The sequence below is a fragment of the Staurois parvus genome, unplaced genomic scaffold (assembly GCF_062004578.1).
Source record: "Staurois parvus isolate SC_StPar_1 unplaced genomic scaffold, SC_StPar_1.0 ptg000730l, whole genome shotgun sequence".
Taxonomy (NCBI): Eukaryota; Metazoa; Chordata; class Amphibia; order Anura; family Ranidae; genus Staurois; species Staurois parvus.
Window position 1 is genome coordinate 871,520 of NW_028318526.1, and position 14,395 is coordinate 885,914.

A 14,395-nucleotide genomic window follows, 5' to 3' on the forward strand; every position below is an offset into this window, starting at 1 on the left:
TGACTGCTTAAGAAAAAAAAATATTTAAAAAGTTGCCTTACAGCCTGCCATTGCTGACTTGTTTGCTGAAATGATTCCACTTTCCTGGCTGTCAAACAGATGCAACTGTTACAATACTGACCAAGTTACGGATATAAAACAAACATACAGTAAGTGAAGAATTCCATACTTGTTCCAGGTCAGTCACTTAAAAAAAAAATGTTACAATTACATTTACATCACAGTCAAATAAATGTCTGTGTGGTTGCCTTAGCAAGTTTTCTTTATGTCTACTTGCACTCTTTGCTACAAAACTGTAGGAGCAGCACATTTGTCAGAGAATTTACTCAAATGCCAATTAGCGTTCAGAAAAGAGATATAGGGCAAAATGGATTACATCTCATATTTTTTTAACTAAAGCAGCAAAATCTGAAAGTGGAATTCTAGTCAAAAACAAAATTCTGCCCTTGCTTAGTATGTTTAACCATTTCACTGCCAGGTCCGTACGGCGTATGGACCTGCATGCCTCCTCTGCTCTAAGTCATGGTCACTTCAGTGACCATGAACTTATAGCAGAGATGTTCAGCAGACTCAGCTGAACAAAAGGATAGCTCTGATTAGCAACTAACAAGCCGCTGTTCAGAGCTATTAACCTACAATGTGAAATCCCCCCCTGCTCCACCCCACGCCGCCGCCTCTGTGCTGCCACTTCTCTGCCCTGTGTCTCCCGTCCCTCCACCTGCCTATGCTAACAGCTAAAATTGTCCCCACCCCCCCTACAACTGTCCATTACACTGCCTTACCCTGCCTTCTCCGATTACTCCCTCCCCTCGCAAACCCCAATCACTCTGTGGCTTCCCTTTTCTGCCTTTCCCACCAACTTTCAGCCAAAGAGGGATCCATTTGCCAAAACAGATGACCCCCCTTGCTGCTCCGGCTCCTCCTTTAGTGCCCCCCACCTCTTTTGTGTCTGGGAGCCCCTTCTTGCAGCTGCTAGCTGGCTCTTCCTCATAGTCTTTTTGACCAGTTTCTCTGTGGTTCCCGCACCCACGATCACGCTGTGGGCTGAGATGCATGGGGGTACTATTCAAAATGAATGGTGTCTCACAAGGGCAGCTGTCTTCAGTCCCTTTTTCGGTTTAAAAAAAGTGACAGTAGAAGTCTGTTTAGACCCCTGATGTCTCTCCAAAGTCCCCCCCCCAAATATATAAATGTAAAAAAAAAAAAATGAAAAAATAAAAATGTACCTTTAAAAAGAAAAAAAAAAAAAAAAAGTTGTAAATAATAATAAAAATAAAAAAACATAGTAAGGGTAGATTTAGACATGAATCTAAATCTCCCTTGCTTCTGAAGCATGAAAGCATCATCACCCTAATAAATAAATGAACTACGGTATCCAATGTGCCAAACTAACAAATAAACAGATTTAACCCTCTAGCATATAGGTCTATCTTTCACCCTTGAAAGTGTAAAATTCTCAATACTACCCCAATATGCTCAAAACATACTATAATATAAAATACAAAATGTGAAATCCGTGTAATTGACGAAAACCACAAATAAGATAAATATATAAAAAAAAATTATATACAAAACAAAAATACTAAAATTATTATTTTTTATATACTCGTGTCCAAAAATCGAAGTCATTCCCAACTCCAATTCCAGTGGGAGTTTTCACCACATAAGTGAAAAGTGAACACAGTGCAACAACAGTGATATGTGAATCACTCTGTGCATAAATAATCCAAGTGACAAAAAGTGTAAGGAGTAAATACCCTTACCAAAAAGCCATAACAAAACACCTTATTAATGTAGGGGATAAATTCATATAACTCCAAAAACGCCTTCCCAGCCTGAGTAACACTCTTTATGATGTCATCACAGCCTCATAAACGCTTCTCCTAGATGTCATCATGGCTTTTTTGGGAGTACTCTCTAGTACTCATAGTACCCATGCTCTTCATTTTCCATGTATAGGCTGTCAAAAGGATAGTTGATACAGCATATCTTAAACTAGAAACAAAGTGGCCGTGTATAATGAAGAAGGCTGACATCAGAGGGAGATCAAGTGCAACACAGATAGTGTATTATAATATCAAACTATCAGCAGAGGGAGACCAAATGCAGAAGTAGGAGTATTCCATATAGCTGCTGGTGGTGTTTGGTAATGGATGGCAATGGAGCGCACGCCAAGAAAGCGTGGCTATATACATGGAAAATGAAGAGCATGGGTACTATGAGTATTATGGAGTACTCCCAATAAAGCCATGACGACATCTAGGAGAAGAGTTTATGAGGCTGTGAGGACATCATAAAGAGTGTTACTCAGGCTGGGAAGGCGTTTTTTGGCGTTATATGAATTTATCCCCTACGTTAATAAAGCGTGTTGTTATGGCTTTTTGGAAAGGGTATTTACTCCTTACACTTTTTGTCACTTGGATTATTTATTCACAGAGTGATTCACATACCACGGTTGTTACACTGTGTTCGCTTTTCACTTATGTGGTCACGTTTGATTTAAAATCACACAGTGCATATGATTTTGGAGATATTGGTATTTATGTATGTATTTTGTATAAAGTTACTGCACTATATTAGTTTTCCTTTTTTTTTTTTTTGAGGTTCATATTTTCCTTTGGAGCCAATTGGAGGGCTCGGCAACAAAGATTTGAGAATTTTTCGCATTGGAATTGAAGTTGGGAATGACTTTGATTTTTGGACACGAGTATATAAAAAAAAAATAATTTTATTATTTTGGTTTTGTATATAATTTTATTTATTTATTTTTTATATATATACCTTTTTTATTTGTGTTTTTTGTCATTTATACGGATTTCACATTTTGTATTGTATATTATAGTATGTTTTGAGCATATTGGGGTGGTATTGAGAGCATCATCACCCTGTGCACTGCCTATTGCAGCTTGGGGGGGGGGGGGGTGTTTGGCAGGAGGCAAAAACGCAGATCAACCGCGCATTTCGCAGCCCAACCGCAAGTCTAAACAAAGCCGAAGGCCTTGTTCATGTGCCGCATTCTACAGCGAGGCCATGTTTAGCTGCACAGGGATGCAGGCAGTCCTATTGATGTCAATTGGGACACAGAGGTTGCACAGGTGTTCTATGTATTCTTGTTCAGGCAGTCCATATCAATCGGGATGCAGTTGCTGCATCAAGACATCCACTGCTCCCAACTTGACATCCATGTGAGTTTATGTCCCTGAACTCAAACTGCCTGCGTTTGGGACCATGGACCTACACCCCCCATGGATGTTAGATCTGTCCTTGCAGCTGCTGTGTCCCAGTTGATGTGAATAGGACTACCTGTGCCTCCCTGTGCAGGTAAACACGGCCCTTCATGGACATACGCTTTAGTACACCCCACTGAATGAGGTCTTAGTAGGAATTTAGCAGGAATTTTGTAAGCTGTGTTGTTGTTTTATGAGCAAATAAGGATTTTAGTGTTTTTTTTGTGTGAAAATAGCAATTTGATAAACACTTGCGCAACTATTGTGGTGCCTAAAAAAATCAGCAGCACCTTCTTTTTGTTCGACTTGTCATGTCCTTTCAGAAAATATATGGTTTGGGGGGTCTTTTATAAACTTTAAAATCTGTAAGTGAAAAATGAGAACCTCCAGATTTTTAGAGACATTTTTGTGTATGTTTGATTTTCACTATTTCGCAAAAAGGTGCAATTTAAAATTGACAAATATTTGTTAATTATTAACTCAATACATGCCAAGCTTTTATAATTAGCAGAAATATTGAAAAATTTGCTGTGTTTCTATCTGCTAACAAAGATTTTAATGTAGTTTTAGCAAAAATACTGCTTTGGCAAAAAAACCATTTGCGCAAATATCGCAGGGCCTTAAAAATCAGTATCACCTTTTTTTTATTCGACTGGTCTTGTGCTTTTGGAAAATATATGGTTTGGGGGTTTATTATAAACTCTGAAAGCTGTAAGGTAAAAATAAAAAAGCAATCGAAAAATTGCAAAAATGGTCTGGCCAGCTGGGTTTAAACAAAAACTTTTGTTTGTATTATGCATTTTCTTAATTGGTGACTGTCTAGATTAGAAACAGCAGTCTAACCTACAGCCCAATGCGGCTGCTCACAGGCAGTTTCCTAAATTGGTGTCAGCTTCTCTGCAAACATTGAAGCATAACTCCAAGTAGCCCCAGCCCATGACCTGCCCGGCTCTGCTCCCTTCCTTCCCGGCCATCCACGTGTGTGTGTCTATGTCTGTGTCAATACGCGTGTGTCCGCAGACAAAAGCAGCTTACTTGCTACTTCACCTGTGGGGTTGTGAAGGCAAACAACAGGTGGGGGACCAGTTTCCGTGGGAAGGCCCCGGAGCAACACCAATTATACATGCAATTTCCAGAAGTGACGTCCTAGCTTTCACTGATCACGCCCACCACTAATAAATGTCACTTCCGGAAATTACGTAGCTAGCAGGCAGGGGACACGCTAGGAGTCATAAGGAAAAGAAAAACTGGAGGGATAAAGATCACGTGACAGGTGGGCTTTTAAACAAAAAAGAGGTACAAGGATGCAAATTTTAGACATTTTAATAAAGCAGGTCTAATAAATGGGTGGGTTATGGTTGATTGGTGCTTATTAACCAGTTCCCAACCACGCTATAGCCGAAGGATGGCTACAGCGAGGTTGTCTGGTTCTGGGACGACGTCCATTGACATCATTCCAGAACACGCCCCCCGGCGCCACCGATGATCGCTGTGTCCTACGGACACAGCTGATCACGTCATACGGTAAATGGCCAATCACGGCGGCCTTTTACCACGTGATCAGCTGTGTCCAATGACAAAGTAGATCACCGGGTAAATACAGTTGCCAGTTAACAGCTGCACTTTCCTCACGCTGTCACAGCGTGAGGAAAGTACTGCCGAGAACTGGCAATTTTCAGCAAAGGGATCGGCACTGATCATCAGTGCCCGTCAGTGCCGCCCACCTGTACCCATCAGTGCCACCCACCTGTTCCCATCAGTGCAACCCATCAAGGCTGCCCATCAGTGCCACCCATCAGTGCAGCATTATCAGTGCTGCCTATCAATGCCACCTATCAGTGCCCATCAGTGCTGCCTTTCAGTGCAGCCTCATCAACGCACATCAGTGAAGGAAGAAAATTACCTTTTTGCAAAATTATATAATAGAAACAAAGAAACTTTTTTTTCACATTTTTTGCTCTTTTTTTTGTTTATAGAGCAAAAAATAAAACACCCAGTGGTTATTAAATACCACCAAAAGAAAGCTCTATTTGTATGAAACAAATAATACAAATTTTGTATGGGTACAATGTTGTATGACCGTGCAATTGTCATTCAAAGTGCTACAGCGCTGAAAGCTGAAAATTGGCCTGGGCGGGAAGGGGGTAGAAGTGCCCAGTAGGCAAGTGGTTAAAGGTGAAGCCTTTCCTTCCACTTTAAAACTGATGTATGATTGTGCACATTTTAATCTTATATCTACACTAGATTGCCCCACAGAAATGGAATGCAGTTGCCCCAGGCAGAAAGATGTCAACACCATTAGTCAATGCATAGCTTTTAAGATGCTTTTACCCTGAGGACTTTCATATTATGGCTGCATGTCCAACCACCTTGTAAAATCTATGGCTAAACTAATAGTTTTTGCCCAAGAAAATAAATATGATAAATAAGACTTACCAACAGCCAGAAATCTTCATAAAGTGCACAAGTCATCAGGCAGCGCTCATACAGTATTACTGTACGCTCATGCTGACCCTGAGACACCTCAAACTCCAGATATTTTCTCCAGTTTTCCAGTTGCTTAACATTTATTGGTATAGCGTAGAAATAAAGCCGCTTGATCTGGATGGAAGAAATTGTAAAAAAGAAAACAGAACATATAGAAAAAATATGAACAGAGTGGGAGAAAGGGGTGTGAAAAAAAAGTGAATGAGAGTGCACTCACCCCTTCTTCAAAAGTCCAGCGCTTTTTAACTTCTGCTTCATTTAATATATACAACTGTTCTCTAATTTTGAGTATATGTTCCTGAAACCTTGCTATATCAGATTCCTAATTTAAAAAAAAAAAAAACAACAAATTTTATATACATAGATCATTCACCATTTTGCACGTATCATATCAATTAGCTCCCTTGACTATATTATGAAGCTTATCATTATAAAATTATTATATACACCAAAGCCTATGTTTTTTTGGTTTCTTGGGGACTATAGCTACACAGGCACATAAAATGAGAGGACGGAAAAAAAAAAAAAAAATCAATAAATACATTTTGTATTAGGAGGCTACTGTCAAGTTTTGGGAAAATGTTTGGCCACTGAAGTCTTGTATGCAGGCTAAGTACTAAATTATTAAATCAAAGTGAACCTTGTGGTATCTATATATATATATATATATATATATATATTGTACACTGCACAGATTTTAGAAAACACTTGGCGCATTCACACCTTTCTCAGTTCTGAATAAATTGCTGTTTGTGTTCTGTTTGCTATCTCAAAATGATTTGTGAATAAGAGGACCTACCAATTATGCAATCTGGATATTAGATTTCCAGGAACATGTTGTACACCATCAGAACACCTCTAGATAGCTACATGTCTACACATCGATGAAGAGGTATTGTAATTGTTTATTAACAATACATTAAAAATGGCTTGACGGCGCCGCCGGGGGGGGCGTGTTCTGGAATGACGTCCATGGACGTCGTCCCAGAACCAGACAACCACGTTTCAGCCATCCTTCGGCTATAGCGTGGTTGGGAACTGGTTAATAAGCACCAATCAACCCTAATCCACCCATTTAGTACACCTGCCTTATTAAAATTTCAAAAATTTGCATCCTTGTACCTCTTTTTTGGTTTAAAGCCCACCTGTCACGTGATCTTTATCCCTCCAGTTTTTCTTTTCCTTACGGCTCCTAGCGTGTCCCCTGCCAGCTAGCTACGTAATTTTCGAAAGTGACATTTATTAGTGGTGGGCGTGATCAGTGAAAGCTAAGCCGTCACTACCAAAACAATACAAAGCACAGAGTTTGGGCACAATGGAAATATAAATCCACAGTAGGCACATGGAGAACGGATGAGGCATACATGGAACTTTGGAAGACCAGTCCAAATACTTAAGTGCAGAGATAACAGGAATGTGTCTAGACTAGTGCGTTGAAGCAGGACAACCAAAGGTCGAACTCCGTGTACATTTAGGGATTAGGCAAGACACGGGGTAGAGGAGGGGAGGGGGGGCATGGGGTTTGGGAGAGGAGAGAATAAGAAGGGGGGTATTGGGAGAGGAGAGAAAAAGAAAAGAAGGAAAAAAAAAAAGGAAGAGGGGAAGAGTGGTGGTGGTTGGAGAAGAAGAACAAGGGAGTGGTGGGTATTAGGGTTACGTTAAGGAGGGGGAAAGGGATCTCAGCATCACTGTGTCCAGGGACTGGGCATCTCCAAATGAGAAAAACAATACAAGATGAACAAAATCAGGTACCATCTGCCATCAAGGCCTCATAGTCCCAACAGCATGTGAACCAGGTCCAGTGGAACCATGTGCAACGATATTTCTCTTTTCTGCCCTTGAGAACCACCATGAGGCTTTCCATTTGGTGGATTTTGGAAAACTTGGAGAACCACAGCACAGGGGAAAGAGGAGTCTCCTGCTTCCAGCATTTACTAAATGAATAAGTTTTTTTTGTAGCGTTTCCTTGGCAGAGGGGAAAAGTGAAGTAGGAATCTGGCAGGGTCATTACCTAGATCAAAGACTGTTAATTGTTTCATGGTCAACCTAACAGTGGTCCAAAAAGGTTTAAGTTTGGTGCATGACAAAAAGATGTGAAGGAGGGTACATTCCACTTCGTGGCACCTCCAACAGGTGTTAGACGTTTGGAGGAATAACTTGGCACATAACAGAGTACTGAGGGGACTCTATACCACTGAGCCAAAATAATGTACCCTAATTCCTGGTATCTATTGGTATTGCAGGAGTTGTATGTAAAGTATAGAATATCTTCCCTTTGAGCAGGTGAAAAAGAGGTACGCAAGTCACATACTCATTTCAGCAGGAACGGGGAGACAAAGTAATTTCCTGGAAGAGTCAGAAATTTATATGTGGTAGAAATCAAAAGGGCGGATGGTGAGGAGTCCATGCACATGCATTCAAAGGAAGTTGTGAGGCTAGGGTGCTCAACTCTATGATCAAGAGTAAGAAGGAAATGACCAAGTTGTTGGAGTCTCCAAGGGTTAAGTGGGGGTCAAACATCTGGGCCCAGAGTCTAAGGGCTAGCCTGCATTCTGCCAGGAATCTCTCACAGAAGTTCGGAAGCCTCATGCTGACCCCAGGTTGCAATCTCCAGATTCACCCTACTCAAACATGTGGTGACGAACAGCACAGAAGCGTTTAGGCAGTACTGGCAGAGACAAGAGCAAGACTAGGGAGATGAAGAAGTTCTAAAAAACAAGCAAAGGGTCAGGGCAGGTGGCAGACAAGCTAATTCAGAGAGAGCTTGGAGGCAAGTAGAAGGTTGCTCAGTTGCTGGAAGAGTAATCCTCTAAATAGGTGTATGCCCTTTAAGAGGGGCGTGTAACGATCGTGCACAATAGGGAAATGGAACTTGTATGCGACATGTTTTTCATGACCAATGACCTTCCTCCCCTCTCTCCTCCTGAAAACTGTAGAATTTTAAGCTATAAGTTTTAACAAGCTTTAAAGGAGCCTCTTATTTTAACTAAAACACAAATAGATGCAGAGTCCAGGCCTGGCCAGAGCTGTAAACAGCTAATTAGTCTTGGCAGGATGTCTATTTCCACGAGCCATGGAAAACACCTATCGAAAAACAATAATAATTCAGTCAAGCCTTCACACATGACCTGTAAGGCCATTAAGGCTCTAGGAATGCAGAGTGTGCCATAAAAAGTCTATTCCACAACGTAACAATTCCACATACAATTCATAGAATTCAACAGGAATAACAGGAATAGGAAACATTATTATTAGCTATATATTTGAATAGGGAATATCATAACGAACAAATCAAATACATGACTATGCTAGCACATAGGAAAGGGGAGAAAAAAAAAGTATCCTGCCTCCTGGGTGACACAGTACGCTCTGTTTGGTATCCCTGGGTTTGAAATATAATTTTGAATATTAATCTGCCAGTTGCTAGAATACCACCTGCATATACTGGAGCCGGTTCTATTTGACTGACGGATAGCTGACTCTCTGACTTGCTCCAGTCGCAGGATAAATCTTGGTAAAAGTTTTATTTCTGTCTTTTATTCCCTTTTATTTTATAGTGAATAGTCAATGTGTGTCTTCTTGTATTTTTTATAACTTTTTATACTTTGTACATATTTTATGCCCACTTTCAGGGTATTAAATCTTAAAATTAATAAGTGACTTCTGTGTATTTAAGCACATATCTTCGGAGAGATTAGATTGTATTGTATGTTAGTGCCTTTAAACGCTCGGTCAAGCTGATTGCTAATCTGTATGCAATTGCACTGCGTGTTGGCATATTGCGTGCAGATTGTCAAAGGTAACAGATCTGCCAGAAGGAGATCTGTGTGTGTGTGGTGTCCCAACAGACTGTTCTGCGGATAAACTGTTGGGTGGTGGCCAGCTATCGTTTGTGGTGTGTCTGGTGTGTGGACAGTGGAAGAGTGATTAACACCGGGGTTCTAGCTGTAGGATAGCTGGAGGGATCCTAGAAGGGTGTGTGATTGCTAAGCTGCTCCTCAACTCTAATCAGTGCACCAGATTGTATATAAGATTTGTATCTGCCAGTGTGTGGTCAGCCATCTGGATTGGAGTGGAGTCTCCCCCCGGTGGTGGCCAAGAGGTAGTGCGGGCTGTGAAAGTATATCATGGCTGGTCTTATATACGGTTTTATATATTCAAAGTTAGGTCCCCTTTATCCCCTCTTACCCCAAGTCACGGCCGCACGTGCGCGCCTCGGTTAGCTAGTCGCTGTGGGCAAGTGGGTGAATCCGTGACAATATGAAAGGGATCTACTGTGGGACTGTAATAAAGGGCCGCCAAATGAGAATAAAGGACCCTGGGATCAGAGGGAAGGGCCCTTTCTTGCACAGAGGCCCTGAAGGTTGTAGTTACGCCTCTGCCGCTCAGTTTTGACAGGTGTCTTTCTCCCCGCAAGCTACCTGCCAGTTTTACACACTAAGCAGCTCTTGCAAGCCTTACCTTATGCTGCATATGGAATTGTTTCATCTGGCTGTGCTGGTCTGATGTCCCAGGTGTTTTCATGGCTGGCTGCATGCTGATCTGCCTTTGCCTCTGATGTAATAGTGCCTGTCCCTGTGACCCCACAGGAGGGAGACTTCCCCTCACTTCAACTAGATGTTCAGGAAGCTTGGAGTCATGTGCCCATCTGAGCAGTATGGGGTAAAGGTTGGTCATTACATATGTCTTCCAAGGGGGAACACAGTTGAGGAGAAATAATGAGATCTAGACTGACATGATTCTTTGTAAGTCAGCAAAATCAAAGGGCCTGGACAAGGCATTAGCATAGGCATTTTTGGAGTTAAGCTTAAAGATATGCATACTTACATTGGTCCAAGCTTGACCAACATGAGTATGCAATAATGATCATACCTGGAGGTCAGCTTTAAGAGGCACACAACAATGATGCCATTGGCTGTGATACTGGCTCAAAAACATTGAAACAACACAGGATAAAGGAGAGGGGAAGCCTAGCAGTGTGGGAACAAGGAAGGCAAGTGGGTGCAACACCAGAGAAACACGGAAATGCCGAAGGCCAAAGAAGGGAAGCCCAGCAATGCGGGAATGAGGAACTTAAGTGACACAGACCCTCTGCAAATTTTTGGACAGCAACACTGACAGACCTTCAGTGCAAACATTGTTTGCACACATTGTGCTGCCTACACCTTGTTACCTCAGCAGGGTCCACAACAATAAGCACTCCCTGCACCCTTGTGTTTCACCACGTTTCCCAATGCCTACCATAGCTTCTATTTAAGCACTCCTTACATTGTCCATGGGTGCTTTCCCACCATGATCCACATTTTCTCTGACAGCTATCTTACCACAAATATTAAACCTAATCAGAAGTTTGCATCACTGCGGCAAAAAGCTGCACCACAACTTTACACAATAGGAGAAATGGTATAGACTGCCCTAGGAGGGAGAAAATACAGTTCATACATAACTTTGTTACACAGTCCGTTCCCCAGAGGCTCCTTTTTACCTTCTCTCTCTTCACCTTCCAGCTCGTAACCATGTCTTGATCAGCTACCACTCTGCCTCCTCATTCTTTCCTTCCAAGTCAGCCACTACTCTGCCTTTTCCAATGTTCCATGGTCAGCTGCCACTGCACTCTCCCCCCTGCCATGATCAGCTTTATCAGTGTCCTTACTGTCCCCTTGGTCCTCAACAACATGCCATTCTACTTCTTCTAATCTACCCACACCTTCCCAAACGTCTCAGCCACCATTCTGCCTCCTTTTCTCCATAAACAATTGCCACTTTATCTTTTCTGCCAGTAGTCTATGATCAGCTCAGGCCCTACATACTTACAGTAAGAAAAACCTCCTGTGCTTAAATTTGGTTTTCCACTTTTCCAACCTAGTCTAGCGCTGTGATGCCTTGCCGCCCTCTTTGGACTGTTGGTATCCCTTCACATGCCACACTACAAAAAAACCAGCCTAGCGCATTACCGTCATACACGCTTTATTAATAAATAAAACTAATATACTCACATCAACAGGCATATGAGTTAATTAAGATGTTTCTGTCACAAGATCTGCAAAGCTTAACTGATAGCATGGGAAGACCCTTTAGTGTCCAATATGGCTAACGCTTTTCGGAGGAAGAGGGTTGCCCCTTGAATGGTGTTAGCCATATTGGACACTGAAGGGTCTTACCGTATTACAAGATAAACGTTAAGGATCTGGTGACAGTCAGATCAGATCTTGAGTATCTGATATGCCTGTCAACACTATACGTTTGTCGGTATAATATTTCTTTTTATTTAATAATAAAGTGTGTACGAAAGGAATGAACTAGGCTGGTGTGCCCTCTGTCTGTTTTGTAATTGTATCTTCTTACACCCCCTAGCTCCAGAATCAGATGATATATCATACAGTTAGGTCCATAAATATTTGGGCACAGGCACAATTTTAGTTTTTTTTCAATTAGTTACCAAAACATATTCAAGCTATAATTATATAATGGATATGGGCTGAAAGTGCACACTCTCAGATTTAATTTGAGGGTATGTACATCCAAATTAGAGGAAGGGTTTAGGAATTACAGCTCTTAAGAGTAACCACCCCACCTTTTTCAAGGGACCAAAAGTAATTGGACAATTGAATCAAAAGCTGTTTCATGGCCAGGTGTGGGCTACGCCTTCGTTATTTCTTCATCAATTAAGCAGGTAAAAGGTCTGGAGTTGATTCTGGTAAATGGTATTTGCATTTGGAATCTGTTGCTGTGAACCTACATCATTATGCGTTTAAAGGAGCTGTCCATGCAAGTAAAACAGGTCATTGTAAGGCTTCAAAAACAAAACAAATCCATCAAAGAGATATCAGCAACATTAGGAGTGACCAAATCAACAGTTTGGTACATTCTGAGGAAAGAACAACGCACTGGTGAGCTCTACAACATAAAAAGGCATGGACGTGAAGGACACTCTCCAGGAGGTGGGAGTATCATTGCCAAAGTCTACAATCAAGAGAAGACTTCACGAGAGCAAATACAGAGGGTTCACCACAAGGTGCAAACCATTCATAAGCCTGAGGAATAAAAAAGCCAGATTATACTTTGCCAAAAAACATCTAAAAAAGCCAGACCAGTTTTGGAAAAGCATTCTTTGGCCGGATGAAACTAAGATTAATCTGTACCAGAATGATGGGAAGAAAAAAGTGTGGAGAAGACTTGGAAAAGCTTATGATCCAAAGCACACATCATCTGTAAAACATGGTGGAGGCAGTGTGATGGCATGGGCATGCATGGCTTCAGGTGGCACTGGGTCAAGACAGAAGCAGCTGGATGAATTCTGCAGTGTTTAGAGATATACGATCAGCCCAGATTCAGCCAAATGCAGCAAAGTTGATTGGACGGAGCTTCACAGTACAGATGTGCAATGATCCAAAACACACTGGAAGAGCAACCCAGAAGGAAAAGAAGTGGAATATTCTGCAATGGCCGAGTCAACCACCTGATCTCAACCCAACTGAGCATGCATTTCACTTGCTGAAGGCAAAACTAAAGGCAGAAAGACCCACAAACAAAGAACAACTGAAGACAGCTGCAGTTAGAGCCTGGCAAAGCATCAGAAAGGAGGAAACCCAGCCTTTGGTAATGTCCATGGGTTCCAGACTTCAGGCAGTCATTGCATGTAAAGGATTCTCAACAAAACATTACAAATGAACATTTTATTTATGATTATATTAATTTGTCCAATTACATTAGAGCCCCTGAAAATGGAGAGACTGTGTATAAAAATGCAACAAACAAGAGATCCCTGTGCTCAAATCCATACAGCTAGTGCATGCATTTATCCATCAGGTGCTAAAGGGGTGTAACCACATTAACTCTAGAAATTCTGAAGGACCCTCTGCACACTGGTATATACCCTTTCAAGCAAACTATGCAACAAATAGGGATATTTGGTTCACACATATTGCAATACATGTTTAAGCTGGCCAACTGCGTCAAAGTAATCCCTCTATGGCCAGTCCTACTCTGCCCTGCCTACGCAAGTGCTACTGTGGACACAATGCTAGCATAGGGGAAAAGACACAATGGGGAGAGCTACAAGGTTCAGGTCTGGCTACTGACCCAACAATACAACAAACAAGAGATCCCTGTGCTCAAATCCATACAGCTAGTGCATGCATTTATCCATCAGGTGCTAAAGGGGTGTAACCACATTAACTCTAGAAATTCTGAAGGACCCTCTGCACACTGGTATATAGCACTTGCGTAGGCAGGGCAGAGTAGGACTGGCCATAGAGGGATTACTTTGACGCAGTTGGCCAGCTTAAACATGTATTGCAATATGTGTGAACCAAATATCCCTATTTGTTGCATAGTTTTCTTGAAAGGGTATATACCAGTGTGCAGAGGGTCCTTCAGAATTTCTAGAGTTAATGTGGTTACACCCCTTTAGCACCTGATGGATAAATGCATGCACTAGCTGTATGGATTTGAGCACAGGGATCTCTTGTTTGTTGTATTGTTGGGTCAGTAGCCAGACCTGAACCTTGTAGCTCTCCCCATTGTGTCTTTTCCCCTATGCTAGCATTGTGTCCACAGTAGCACTTGCGTAGGCAGGGCAGAGTAGGACTGGCCATAGAGGGATTACTTTGACGCAGTTGGCCAGCTTAAACATGTATTGCAATATGTGTGAACCAAATATCCCTATTTGTTGCATAGTT

The 14,395-nt window shown here is 41.7% G+C and overlaps 1 protein-coding gene across 2 annotated transcripts in view; it reads right to left on the reverse strand.

The window, feature by feature from the left end:
* Positions 1-14,395, reverse strand: part of LOC149445306 (pre-mRNA-processing factor 39-like) — a 68,396-nt gene that overhangs the window by 16,626 nt on the left and 37,375 nt on the right. For both annotated transcript variants that reach the window (XM_089653970.1, XM_089653971.1), the window contains 2 exons: positions 5,932-6,036; positions 5,664-5,828 (listed from right to left, as the gene is read on the reverse strand). In XM_089653970.1, the coding sequence (XP_089510096.1) occupies positions 5,664-5,828; positions 5,932-6,036 (270 nt within the window). The remainder of the gene's footprint in view (positions 1-5,663; positions 5,829-5,931; positions 6,037-14,395) is intronic.